General features: G+C 33.9%; 1 protein-coding gene across 4 annotated transcripts in view; it reads left to right on the top strand.

The window, feature by feature from the left end:
- USP25 (ubiquitin specific peptidase 25) overlaps positions 1-15,010 on the top strand; it is a 127,865-nt gene that overhangs the window by 58,243 nt on the left and 54,612 nt on the right. For all 4 annotated transcript variants that reach the window (XM_074361414.1, XM_045520796.2, XM_010960219.3 and 1 more), the window contains 4 exons: positions 4,904-4,977; positions 8,726-8,874; positions 14,146-14,273; positions 14,619-14,714. In XM_074361414.1, the coding sequence (XP_074217515.1) occupies positions 4,904-4,977; positions 8,726-8,874; positions 14,146-14,273; positions 14,619-14,714 (447 nt within the window). The remainder of the gene's footprint in view (positions 1-4,903; positions 4,978-8,725; positions 8,875-14,145; positions 14,274-14,618; positions 14,715-15,010) is intronic.

Below are 15,010 nucleotides of genomic sequence, written 5' to 3'. Positions count from 1 at the left end.
TCCCTGTGATGAGAATTCTTAGAATATATTCTCTTACAATTTCATCTATAAAACGCAGCAGTATGGTTAATTATATTAATCATGCTGTACATAACAGCCTCAGTTCTTATTTATCCTGTAACTGGAAATTTGTACCTTTTGTTTTTACCCTTTGTCATATACAACAATATTAGATTATTTTTGAGTATATTCCCCATGGTGTACATCCCAATGACTCATTTACTTTGTAACGACGTTTATACCTCATAATTTCCCTTACCTGTTTTACTCATTCCCCACCCCCTTCCCTTCTGGTAACCACCTGTTTGTTTTCTATATTACTGTTTCTGTTTTGTTATATTTCTTAGATTCCACATATAAGTGAACTCATATTATATTGACTTATGTCACTTATATTACCCTCTAGGTCTATCCATGTTGTCACAAATGGAAAGATTTTATTCTTTTTTATGGCTGAATGACACTACGTAGTATATATATACCACATCATTTTTAGCCATTCATCTATAAATGGGTACTTAAGTTGCTTTTATATCTTGGCTATTGTAAACAGTGCTTCAGTGAACATAGGGTTGCATGTATTTTTTTGAATTAGTGTTTTTGTTTTCTTTGGATAAGTACAAAGTGGAATTGCTGGATCTTACGGGTAGTTTGATTTTTGATTTTTTGAGGGAACTTCATAGAGTTTTCCATAGTGACTTCACCAGTTTACATTCCCATCAACAGTACATGCAGGTTTCCTTTTCTCCACATTTTTAACACTTGTTGTTTGTTATTTTTTTAATAGCCATTCTGACAGGTGTGAGGTGATACCTTGTTGTGCTTTTGATTTGCATTTCCCTGATGGTTAGTGATATTGAGTATCTTTTCAAGTGTCTCTTGGCCATCTATATGTCTTCTGTGGAAAGATGTGTATTCAGCTCCTATGACCATTTATTAATTAGTTTTGGTTTTTTTTGAATTATATGAGTTCTTCGTATATTTTAGGTACTAACCGCTTATCACGCGTATCATTTGCAAATATCTTTTCCCATTCAGTAAGTGGCCTTTTCATCTTCTTGATAGTTTCCTTTTCTCTGCAGAAGCTTTTTAGTTTGATGTAGTCCCATTTGTTTATTTTTGCTTTTGTTTCCCTGCCTGAGGAGACGTAATCAAAGAAATATTACTAATAAGATTGATGTCCAAGACCATACTGCCTATGTTTTTTTCTAAAAGTTCTGTGGTTTCAGGTAGTCTTTAATATATTTTGAGTTTATTTTGTATGTGGTATAAGAAAGTGGTTTAGTTTCATTCTTTCACATGTAGCTGTCCAGTTTTCCCAGCAGTGATTCTTTGACTATATTACTCTGAAATCCCTAGTTCTTCCTGTCAAATCTATCTAGATTTTCTGTGTGCACTTCTTGCGACTCCTTGATTGCTTTTTATCTGTAGCCTTGGAAGACTGCCACTTGACTGTTTTCTAAAGCTTAGTTCCTTCTGAAGGAATCATTGTGCTCTCACTTTGGAATCTTTCCTCATTACTCATTTACTTTTTAAAAGTTTTCTTTGGGTCTTAGTCACCTTTTCTATCTAGTAACTAATAAATGCTCTCCCCTTTTTGTTAAACTGTTTTAAAAGAAGCTAGAACTTCCCCATTTTATCTGAAATCTTAAGTCTTTGGGGATTAAGTCTTATTTGAAATATATCCCTGTCCTCATTCATTTCTTAGTAATTTTCTGTTTATTCTTTACTGTTTATGGAGCTAAAACTTTCTGAACCACTGTGCTCTGCCTATTTAGATTGGTGTGCCATGGTGCCTACCAGGTTATAGATACATGGAGGTATTGATGCCTGTGTCTCTGATCATGAGAAAATACTTGTTTTTACTCCAGAGTTCTCTGCATATAGTATATGTGTGCTAGTGACATTAAAAAGATTAAGAAGCACTGACCCAAAGCATTGTAGGTTACTCTGTCAGTTGCCCTAAATCTTTGAACTCTTTCTGTGTCAACATAACTCCCAAGGCTAAGGTGTCCTTGATACAAATTTTCTTCAGCGATTTCTTTTGGCCTTTGATATTTGTGTCTACCTAGCTTTTCTGTCTTTATGCAAATGGTGGGTGTATCATTTTTATTATAGGCGTCTCATGTTTTTTAAATTGCTCTTCACTTGTATTCCTTACATTTCTGTTGATAACCACAGTCTGGATCCCTGTGATTCAAAGCTGAGAGTTTGCAAAGAAAAGGGTAAACAATCTAAAAGGTAGGTCTGTGTGTCTCCTTAGGAAGGGTCAGTGCTTACCACAGGTCAGTGGAGGGCAGGCCGAAATTCAGGAAGGAAAATTTGAAAAGATATTTGTAAGGAGAATTCAGAATTATTAGAGCCACTCATACCCAGTTTCTTCTGCCAGCGTCATCAATTGCTCTTTCTGTTGGGTATTTATGTGACAGTAAGGAGAAAAGCAAGGAATATTGCTTTTCTACATGGAAATATGATGCCGTGGAAATGGAGATACTTATTAATATTTAAGTCTAAAAATTTGTATACTTTTACATCAAGAAAGACAATCTTTGGATTATTCCTTCTTCCACATCAGTCTCAAGTCCTTTTTGTTGTAAGAGTATGAAAAATAAGGTATGAAATAAACTGTTTCCATGGAATTAAAATGCTGGGAGATTGAGTATGTGTAGTGGGATATGCATAGGTTTTGGAGGCAGATTACTTTTCAGCTTGAGGACTTACTAGTAGAGTGAATTTGGACAAGTGACTTAACCTACTCTACAGTTTTATTATCAGTACAATAGAGGTAACAGTACGACCTGCCGCCATATAGGGTGGGCTAGATAATCTTGTGGCAACATCCCCACAACCCTAGAGGCTTAAATCACAGCCTTCGCAGTGCCCAGTGAGTGAGCAAGGGGCTCTGCTCATTTATTCACTCGGTGCCTCAGGCTGACAGAGGCTTCACCTCATCACAGGCTGCTGGGATCACCATGTCAACAAAAGATACGCTGCCTCTCAAAGTTTCAGTCCTTCAGAAATGACACGCATCACTTCTGTTCCCATTTTGCTGTGCAAAGCAAGTCATGTGACTTACCTAACTTTAAAGTGAGTGGGGACACCTCACACTCATTAGGGTGGCTGCTATCAAAAAAAGAAAACAGAAAATAACAAGTATTGGAGAAAGTGTGAAAAAAAATTGGACCTTTTTGTGGATGGGAATGTAAAATGTTGCAGCTGCTGTGGAAAACATGGTTGTTCCTCAAAAAATTAAAAATAGATAATCATTTGATGGAAGGAATACTCTCACAATTTATACATATAACTAACCTCACATTGTACACTTTAAATATCTTACAACTTTGTCAATTATACCTACAAAGATGAAAAAAAAAATTAACAACATGACCCAGCAATTCCTTTGCAGGGTATATATCTGAAAGATAGACAGATCTCAAAGAGATAAGTTCAGAGTAGCATTATTCACAGTAGACAAAAGGTTGGAAGCAACTCATATGTCCATGGATGAATGGGAAAACAAATGTGGTATAAATGTACAGTGGAATATCCTTAAAAAGGAAGGAAATTCTGATATATGCTGCAACATGGATGAACCTTGAAGACATGTTGTTAAGTGAAATAAGCCAGTCAAAAAGACAAGCACCATATGTCACTTACATGAGATGTCAAGGGTTGTCAAGCTCAAAGAAACAGAAAGGTAGAGTGGTGGTTCCCAGGACCTGGCGGGAGGGAGACATGTGGAGTTGTTTAACGAGGAAATTCGGTTTCACATGATCAAGAGAGTTCTGGACATTGGTTGCACAGCAGTGTGAGTATACTTAACACCACCGAACTTCACAGTTAAAAATGGTTAAGATGGTAAATTTTATATTACATGTATTTTATCACAATTTAAAACTATTTAACATTTAAATGAGTGAGTGGGTAAGTGCTTTAGTATATACTTGAAAGTAGAAGGCCAGAAATCTTTTTGAATAGCACTAATGACCACCACGCTACTTCATAGGACTACTGCAAAGATTAAGTCACGTACTTCCCACCAATTGTTTTATGGTTTAAATGATGATGCATATAGTACATTTATCAAGAGACAGATAGTGTCCTTCTCTCCTTTTTAAATTAAGTTAGTTTTACTAATTTAAATACAAAATTCATGAAGAAAAAGTCTCTGTACAGTTGTGGATACAACATACTTTTGTACAGTAAGACCAATATAAACTTTGTGTTTTTGCACCACAGAGTATAAAACATAAAGAGAAAAGGTTAAAATTTATCAGTTTCTATTTACTTCAAGCAAAAAAGGAAAAACAACAAATTCATATGTTAAAGAAATTGGAAAATTTACAAGTGAGTAATTTTATCAGCAACATGAAACTGTAGAAAGACTGGAGTAGCTTTTAGCTACCTGGGTCAAAGCTGCTGATTTGCTCCTTCGCTGTTGACTGCTGGAGTGCACTCTTCTAGGTAAATGTGAGAAATGACATATTCAAATTTTATAGAAGCTTACTTTGATTAAGTGGCTTTTCCCCCTTCCCAGCAAGTCCAAAAAAGCATATATTGTACAGACTAAAAGTCTAAAATTGAAATATATGATGATAATGGAAATATTCCTTCATGAACGCAGACTGTGCTAAGGTCCTCTTACAAGAGTTCCCGTGTAGAAACTCCTTTTAACCCATACAATAGCCTTGTGGTTCAGTAACCATTATTATCCTCAGTTGACAGGTGAAGAAATGGAGAATAAATTTAAGTTCCTTGGCCCGACACTGTAAATAGCAGAGCCAAGTGCATGATAATCACATAAGTGTTATTGTCCTGGCATATAGTACTGTTCTTTTAATGTTTTCTCTATTATTTGCAGGTATAAAAATTATAACATTTATGTTTTTAACATGATTTTTAGGGATGAAGAAAAGCCAAAGAACCCCATGGTAGAGTTGTTCTATGGAAGATTCCTAGCTGTAGGAGTACTTGAAGGTACAGTTACATATATTTGTTTTTTTAATTACAATTGAGGTATTATTAACAATTAGCTTCTTTGTCATGATACTGACTTTGTGGAACGGTTTTAACTTTTAATTTGACTTATTCTAGTAGTTTCTGTTGCATTACTACTAATAATTTACATAGAAAACGAAGAATCGAGTGCATGTAAAGGAAGGTACAGAGTATACTATCATATGCTAATTGATACTCAGTTAATGTTATCCTGATGTTCTTTCCATGGGAAGGGTTCTGTGATACTGTGAATTGTTGGGAGGATACAGGGATTATGAGGGCAGTTGGTGGATCTTTTGAAAGTAATATTGGGGTAGAATACTAGGCGTGGTGTGATGGGCACTATTATTGAGGGTTTCAAGTGTATGCAGGTTGAAAGCTGTACTTAGCAATTTAGCATAGTCAGGATATTGCAGAGTTTCCATATTGAGATGATTATAAAATTCTTTAAAATACAGTTTTCAAGAAAGAGTTATTTTCTATCTTTTGGAAAATCAGTTGAGTGATAACTATTCATGTTACTTAAAATCCAGGCCTAACCAATTACTCTTTGGTTTTCTTAACAAGGGATGGGAACTGACTCATAAGATATACTTCAAATAATACTACTGACTCCCAAAGCATACATTTTTAAAAAAGTGTGTTTCCCAAATGGCCCAATACATCAAGTTTTGAAAGTTTACCCATATCACCCAAAGTATAAAATTCAGAAAATTGATTTTTCCTCATGATCTTAAGTGATGGATTCCCATGAAGCTTTGTTTGACCAGTTTTGTAGTTTGGGATTTAGACAGAGGCAGACACTAACTCAGAATTTAGTCAGACATTCCAAAGGTTATATTGGGGTGTTAACATTTTGTTTGTCTCAGATGTTAAATATTCATTACATAAATAGTAGAATGTTTTATACCATGCATTACATTCCAGTTGGGCTGTCCGTACTGTCATAGCAGTTTTATTTGAAGGTGGAGCACTGGATCTGAGCAGTAGAGGAGCTCTAATCACTTTGTGACTGGGCACTGTTTATAACACTCTTCATGAGCATTTCCACCTGTATTATCTAGATTCTTAAAAGTGATTATTAAAATAATTTCCAGTTAGTGTTGAAGTCTTTGTACATGGTTTTAGTATGTTGTTTCCAAGCTATTGTGTTGCATAAATGTGATTTTAATACATTTCCAGGTGAACTATGTGTTTGCTTCAGTAAAAATAATTTATTTTAGAGCACTTATCATATTTATAGATATCTTCCTAATGATTTCTTTTAGGCTAGGGACTCTTAATTGGGGGTGATTTTCAGTTTGTTTACTGAAAGTACTCCATTATAAAAATTCTTCAGCTCTTCCAGAACTTCTAGTCCATTGACCTCTATTTTTGTTCTTCTCAGCCTTTTTCTTCACTTCCTTCCTTGCTCATTATGATCATTCCTATACATATCTAAAACTCCTTCTCTCATTCCCTTCTGGCACCACTTCTCAGGGTCGGCTCTAACCCTCGTGAAGCTATTTCTCTTCTCTGCATGTGCTGAGTGCCTGACTGTTGCTAGGGGAAGGTCATTCACATGGGCTAACTATAATGGATCCCAGAGTTGTAGTGATTCCAAGCTTCACTGGTCCCAATCCCATAACCCTACTTGGCATTCATATTTGGTTTGTTTAATTTACTATCTTCTTTCCCATTTTCTGTAATAACAATTTCCAGCTTTTCTACTTCTAATTTATTTCTTTGTCTCTTCTTTTTTTGAGAAAGACCTTAACCTTAAATAAATTTCATATATTTAACTCTGAAGCTGCTGAAACCTAACCATGGGTCCTGTCTAAGACCCTGAATCTAGTTATGTGTTTATGATTTTTTATCATAGTTCTTAAAAATGACTCCTCAACTATATGAGCTTTAGGCTTCTCATTCCATTCCTACCTCCGCCACATTCTTTTTATTTGTCACTCCAGGTAATAAAGAAATTATTCAGTCTAATTTGAATGGCTGTTCTTAATATGTGTTAAGAATCTCATCCTTTCATGCTTTCACTCAGACCTTACTCTATCTAGTATCTCTTTTATCTTACTCTAGTATCTCTATCTGGAGATGTCTTTAATTTCCTACATGTGTGTTAGTCCATTGGATCCCTCTTGGTTCTCATCTAATTCTTGTCAGCTCCGAATGCTGTTGACTTTACTCTCTCCTCCTTTTTCCTTAGAAATGCTTCTCTGGCTTCTGTCACAGTATATTCTCTTGGCTTTTTTCATGGCTCTGTGAGTACTTCTTAGAAGTTATATTTATAGTTTCTTCTTATATCTTGAGATAGGAGATCCTTGGGACTTAGGCCCTCTCCTCTTCCTGTCTGCTAATCCCTTGGGCAGTCTCACTGACTCCCTTGATTTCCTGCTATCAGTAAGCCAGCAATTCTCCAATTTGTAGCTTCAGACCAAAAGATTAATCTTGATTACAGACTCATATGTCCAACTCTTCTTGACTTGCTGTCTCATAGGCCATTGTAAACTAAAGATTGTCCCTGCTGTCTTATAACAAAAGGAAAAATGATTCTGTGTTCTTCCTTCACTGGTGCCCCTTTCAGTACATAAAAGTCAATTGAGTCATTCATGCTAAATATCTGAGTATCATTCTTGATACCTTCCTTTCTCTTCTAGCCCCCGTCCTGTCTATGCTAGTCACTCATGTCCTATTGGTGCTCTCTTTTGTACATATTTATAAATGGGTGCAATTTCACCTGTTTTTATGCACTTTTACTATTAACACCTTGTTCCATACTACCTTTATTTTTAGATGGATTCTGTAAGTCCCCTAACAGTATACCATTCACTTAACACAGAAGCCATAAGGATGTTTCAGAGATGTAAATCTGAGCCTATTATTCCTAGATTTAATTATCCAGTGGCTTTCTGTTTTACTCAGAATATACTGGAAAAACCAGGCTCACTTTACCAGGGCTGCTGGACTTTGTTAAGAATTTGACTTTTATGCCCCACCTCACTCTTCATTGTCATCTCCTCATTGCTCTCCCAAGCTATACTTCCCTTCCCTTCATTCTTTAAACATGCCACTTCCTTTATTTGAAAGTCTTTGTGTGTGTCCTTTGGCCAAGGACACTGGCTTCCCAACACTCTGGCCTGGCCAACTCCCACTCACCTTTCAAGTCTCAGTGCAAATGTCATTTTGCTATGGAAGCCTTCACTGCCCTACCTTCCAGCTTTAAAAGCTAGGTTTGCTCCCTTTTATATACCCTCTCACAGCAGTCTGTCTCACCACCCCTTTTATAACATCTATAATAACAGACAATCATTTAGTTCTAATTATATGTGCAAATAATGTGTATAATGTCTTTTTCCAAAAGAGGCTGAGAGTTTCTTTGGCTCAGAAGCCATATCTCTTTTGTACACTGCTATATATATTCTGTTTTAGCACAGCTATCTTGCCCTTAAAAAGTACTTTTTGAAAGAATAAATAAACACACACACACACACACACACGTGTATGTATAATTATATACATATACACATGTGGGTGTATAATGAATATCAATAGCTAGATGGGAATATACATGTGTACATGTATGAGCCAACAGGAAAATTACACTAACTTACTGCAGTCTGGAACATAAACAGTTACAGTTTTCAGGTTCAGGAGATAATTTGTATATACATTTACTTTTAGTAGATAAAAGGCCATATTGAGAAACAAATTAATTAACTTTTCCCCGTCTTAACAGGTAAAAAATTTGAAAATACTGAAATGTTTGGTCAGTACCCACTTCAGGTCAATGGATTCAAAGATCTACATGAGTGCCTAGAAGCTGCTATGATTGAAGGAGAAATTGAGTCTTTACATTCAGAAAATTCAGGAAAATCTGGCCAAGAGGTGAGTTTAACATGTTCTTTATTCCTCTTTCCTGCAAGTATTGTTGCAAAGCGTAATTTAAGGCTCTACTTATATATATATAGGTACCTAATAATTAAGAGAATACTCAGAAAATGTGTTTGGATTTAGTTATGGTAATTTAGACATATTTGGGAAACCTACACAGTCAATATAGTCTATAATCTGTGTTAAATTCTCATTTAAATAGTTTTTCTCAAATTTTTCTGTTAAAATCCTCCTTTAGAACATTGTTCAGTCTTCTTAGACTTTTTAGTCAAGGCACTGGCCATTACGGTATTCCAGTCCTGGAAGTAAGGAAGGAAAATACGGATATTAGAGTGGAATTTTATATAAACGTGTATTTCTTATATCAGATATTGTTGGAATACATCCAGGCCTAAATAGGCAACACCAGATTCCTTTTCTCATAAAAATACTATGTACTTGCATGAAGGGCATATGGAAGAACTTGCTTCCTCAAGAAAAAAATATATTAAATGTATTACAAATCTGTTTGTCTTTACTGGTCTCTCTGCCTTGCCACCCATCTTCGTCTCTCCGTTCATCTCTTTAGCTCCATCTGTGTATCCTTCCATTCTTGTATTCATTCAGAGTGACAGAAAGTAAAGGACAGATCATGTGTTCCAAAACCAGTCTTCATTAAGCAATTGGTGATAGCTCTCTAGATGTAAGCTCTGTGCATGAGGGTGGGGATCGTCGTCTGTGTCAGTCACTATGCCCCTAGGATAGTGTGGTGACTCTGAATAGAATTACGTACTGCATATTCACTGAGCAAAATGTCTCAGTGCTATTAAAAGAAAGTTTCAGAGGTTTTTATCTCTGAGTTGTTGCTTAATAAATATTAAGTGATGATATCTCTTTCTATCTAAAAAGGGACTGAGTTCTTGTATCTTTGAGAATGAATTGCTTTTATCTGAATTGTGTACTTTTTATAAAAGATGTAATTCTAACTCCATCCTCATTTTCTTTTCCTTCACATACCAAAACAGAAATAAATAATATTTGCTATTTTTGGCCTTCTCTTTAAGGGAGAGAGAGAGAGAAAGAAAAAATATTTGAAATTGCTTTTCTCTATACATCATTGATTATCTACTTCAGTGATTCTCAACAGATGCCTAGGTCCCCCTTCAAAGTTATCACATTGGAATTTATGGTAGGGATATGGTACATGGGCACGAGAACTCCACAAGTGACTCTGACACAGATCTCTAATTAAGAATATTTAAATTAAACTTCTATATTTTATTGATTGAAAAACAGATCTGTAAGGGTTGGGACTTTCCAAAGATCCTAAGTGGAACAAGAAAGCAGACTCCCCCCATAAAGTGTGATCTGTTTCCTATTAAGTAAAAGGATGATGGGTTTGGGCAGCAAAAGAAGGATGGCATTTTCCTTACATTGTTAAAGTAGCTCAAATGAAATGCACTATGGATTATTGGTAATTAATTAATTAAGAATCTTTCTCACATATTCCCAGCTTTTAAAATATTTTTTTTACATTAACTCTTAATGTCATTTTTTAAAAATCAAGTTTGTCTTCTGCCTTTGGCTTCATACTCTGAATGCCTCATGCTGCAGTATATATTTTCTGCCTAGGTTTTCCCATCTAACCTAAAGTATCCAGTGGTTTGTCATTGTCTCTGAATTCAGCAGTTTCCAAGCAGTCTCAATAATAGCAGTTTGATTACCTGTGATTCCTGTTACCAGTTGCCTAGATTTGCTGGACACAGTAGTTTCAGTAATCATGCAACCTGGTTTAAGTGACTATCCCTGACTAGAGTAGAATATATTAAAAATTTTTAATAGCATACATAAATTATGTTCTTATTTCATTATGTCCTTCAGAATAATTATTTTATTTCTCAATAAAGATGAGTGAACAACATTTTAGGCTTTTTTCTAAATTGGCATAATCCTTGATGTTAATGCCTTTTATCTCTTACACTATTATTTAGTAAAAACTGTTGATCTTACTTTGATACAGAAAATGTCTCATTTGCTAAAATAGCTGAGCAAACTAACGTAAAGATCTTTAGTCTCCAGAATTGCTTGTGTTAAAACATCCACTGAGCTATTAAGTTTTCATTTCTGTAATGATGCATCAAGACAACTGAATAAATTCAAAATGATTCTAAGTAAGATAATTACTTACAAAATATCTTTCTAAATCATAAATTTTAAATTTTAATTAAATAGTATGCCATTTGTAGATGAGTCAGACTCTCCAAGAAAACTGGAGATGTTTTTTTGGTTGCTTATTAAAGGGAAAGAGTTTCAAAGAATAAGTACCTCCCTTCTGGTGTGGGTATTCAGTACTAATAATGTGTTGTGCATTCTTTTAGACTATTGCTATGCACATATAAATATTTATATCTATCTGTTCATACTGTCCTGAGACATATTTTTCACTCATCAGTATATTGTGAGTATCTTTCCATGTCAGTATATAGATTTACACCATTCTTTTCAAACCCTGCAGAGTATCACATAGCCTGTATTTATAAAATTAAATTAACTTAATTCTTCTATGTGACAGTAGTTGGACAGAGAATTATTTCAAAGAATGTTTTTATAAATACCCTTGAGCTCTTTGGAATGAAGGATGTTCAAAACTGGAATCTTTGGGTCACAGGGCATACTCATTAAAAAATGTACATAGTGCCAAATTTCCCTCCACAAAGTTGTACCAAGTTATAATCATATAAAAGTGCTGAGATAAATTTTACAGAACTTTAACTAAAAACTAAATTGGAGAAATAATACCTACATGTACAATATTAGATATATGTAGACATTATTTAGGAAATTTATCTTTTAAAGTGAAAGGGCAAAGAAGTGAAGACAATGGAATGACTGAAACTAATTTTTGAATCAGAATAGGAAAGTTTTGCTTCTCATGGTTAGTTTATGTCCTGATTTTGGTGTTCTGTGAAGAATTTGAAATGGGAGGTCTGTTTTTCCTTGCCCCCTCAGTATTTATATAATCTCACAAAAACAAGGTATTTAAAACATAGTAATAGAAACATCAGCCATTAACATATAGAAATGACTACTTTCTCTCTAGAAAGTATTCTGTTAATGGGTCAGATTTATAGTCACATTAAATTCAGGAGCACTGTTTTTGCCAATGCTGATTATCTAAATTCTTTACTCACTAACTGCAGAAATCTGTTACTCCTGTCAGTTCATTATAAAAGGTAGTAGTAATGATGATGATGATGATAATGATGGTGTTTAGAGATATGGAGAATATAATTATCGTTTTTACATTTAATGACCTGTCTCTCACAGCATGGCATGCCAGTTAGATTAGAGAATTAAATAGTTTTTATTGAATGGAAAACTATTTTGAAAGAAAAAAAGTCCCATTGTTTTATGTCACTTAAAATTCTAGTTATGTACTGCTATATGTATAATTTTAAAATCACAGAGCTAGACATACTCATAATATTTTTTAAATGAATTTAGGGAATGTCTGGCTATCCCCTCGTGTCCTGATCAGCATTGGAATGAGAACATGAAATCATTCTACTGCTGTAGTAGGAAAAAACTATCACTGCTGGTAGAGGAAACAAATCCACACAGAGACATATTACATAATATATTATGAATGTACTTTCCTAAGGTATGGAACCATTTCCTGGACTTTTCATGGTTTATAGAGAAGCATACCCCCAATTTGGGTCGTTTCATTTCTGTTGGCCTTTGTAAATTCCTGTGAATTACTTAACTTCAAATAGTTCACATACTTTAATAATTACATATAATTTTAAATAGTGGCATTTAAATCATTGCAACTAAATATGAAAGTAATAGTTCTTGAAGTCAACTTGTTTGAGTGTTATGGAAGGGCATAGAGAATATTATCCTAAGGCATCAAAAGTTTTACTTGTAATAAATATGGGGTATGTTTTCATTCTTAATAGTAATTTTAGGTGTGAATTAGAACTAACTAAAAAAACTTTTGCCAATGTCATGTAAGAATAAATAAGCAAACATTGCTCAAAATATTCTAAAACTTAAGAAATGTTTCTGGTATTAGAGCTTTCATAACTTCCTCTAGTCAATTTCAGGTAATATCCATATAAAACAAGTTACTTCAGCTTTCAGTAAAAGATAAACTAAATCCAGCTCGTAGTCTCAAAACAGGTAATCATTAGCATTTTGGGAGGGAGAAATAGTTTTGAATAACTACTTCTTACTGGCTTTATTTAGAGAAAGATAGCAGCTTTCACGATCACATTCAGCTTGCCAAATGTGCATAGTTCCTGCTTTTTTTTTTTTATTTGAATTTAAATTAGCATACCCTTAGTTTATTGACATTTGTGTGGTGGCATTTTGTGGCACTTGAAAATATCACATTCAGTATCGTATGCACCAGTTTTCTTTTTACAGTTGTACATTACACGGCTTATAATAAGCACTTTAAAAATACTTGCTACATTATTTTATACTTCTGTATTTGTTGATTCACAAGTTCATTTTTCTTTAAATAAATGAAATTTATGTAAAACTTGAATCTGTTTTATGAAAATAATTTTGAAGTTTTGTTGCATTTCATGCTTAACTGAACAGTTGCCAGACTGTGTGGAGGAGTTGACTCATAGCAATGAGGCATTCAATTCTTTGAACACTAGTCATTTTAGAAGACTTTAAGTATGATTATCAGTATAAACCCCATATTTGTTAATGATGGATCTTTTCTTAAATTCATCAAAATTCCAGTAGGAACATTAAATTTAAAACAGGAAAGTATCAGTTTCTAGTTTTAGCATGAGAATTGTGATCACTTACTCTTTTTTTTTTCATTTGTGCACTACGTCTTACAAGTTACTTTGTCACAGGTTTTTGACAGTGTGGTTGATTGCATTAAGTATATGTACCATTTGTGGTAACAATAGTGACATATTGAAGAAGCCATAAAAATCGAGCTCATAAGCCATATTTTATCCAGTGTCTTTCTCTTTGGGTTAGAAATTCTAATGTAAAGAATTATCATGGAAGAAGGAAAGTCATTAGAAGAGTTTTCTCTTTCCTGGTTTTGTTACCCAATTGGAATTTTCAAAAGGTGTGAAAAACTTAGGAAGAAGTTGAGTTTTAACTAAATTGCATTCCCAGTTGGTTATTTTTGATGTTACCATTGTGATGATGCATATAAAAATGCCACTGCTGACTAACATCCTGTGCCTTAAATTGCAGTGGAGAAGGGGCAAGGTGATATTAAGGGTTTTTTTTGTTATTTTCTTTCAGCATTGGTTTACTGAACTACCACCTGTGTTAACATTTGAGTTGTCAAGATTTGAATTTAATCAGGCATTGGGAAGACCAGAAAAAATTCACAACAAATTAGAATTTCCTCAAGTTTTATATCTAGACAGGTATGGTTTTGTATGCAGTATGACTTAGTTTTGAAACAGTTTAGTATCCAAGGGAGAAGTAATTGTGCTTAGAGAAAAATTTGCTTAATTTTCTTAAAATTAATTTTTACTTTTTGTATAATACATCTGATACCAATTGTCAAGGAAAATGTAGGTCTCTTTTTATTTAGAAAAGTATAATTACTAGGAATAATGTTATGGAAAAAATAATTTTATATTCTCTCTGTGATGCTTTATTATAAAATTTTGAATGAGTTGATCTTCTGTGGTGATGGCTAGACTTAATATTGTATCTGCTTACGTGGTATTTTGCACTACTAATAATTTTTTTTTTTTTCCTGATAGATACATGCATAGAAACAGAGAAATAACAAGAATTAAGAGGGAAGAGATCAAGAGACTAAAAGATTACCTCACAGTATTACAACAAAGACTAGAAAGGTATTTTAACTTTTAGGAAATTATTAGCTATAGGAAGTCATATTTTTAGTGACTATTTAGATCTCTAATTTTAAGTTGGCTTTGAATGATTTATAATTCTAGAAGTAGACAATCATTCTGGATTGATATTTTACTTGAATAGGTTTTGAGTTTTCTTCTAAACTAAAATTAATAGTTGGCATTGTAAGATTATTTTATTGTTTGAAATTAAGCATTCTCACTGTCAACAGGTAATGCTTATGGTGCTGAAAATAAATGTAAAGCTAAACTAATCTATGGTTGAAGTTTCTTCTCGC

This window comes from Camelus bactrianus, chromosome 1 (assembly GCF_048773025.1).
Source record: "Camelus bactrianus isolate YW-2024 breed Bactrian camel chromosome 1, ASM4877302v1, whole genome shotgun sequence".
In the NCBI taxonomy this organism is placed as follows: domain Eukaryota; kingdom Metazoa; phylum Chordata; class Mammalia; order Artiodactyla; family Camelidae; genus Camelus; species Camelus bactrianus.
This window is presented reverse-complemented; position numbering and strand designations above follow the sequence as displayed.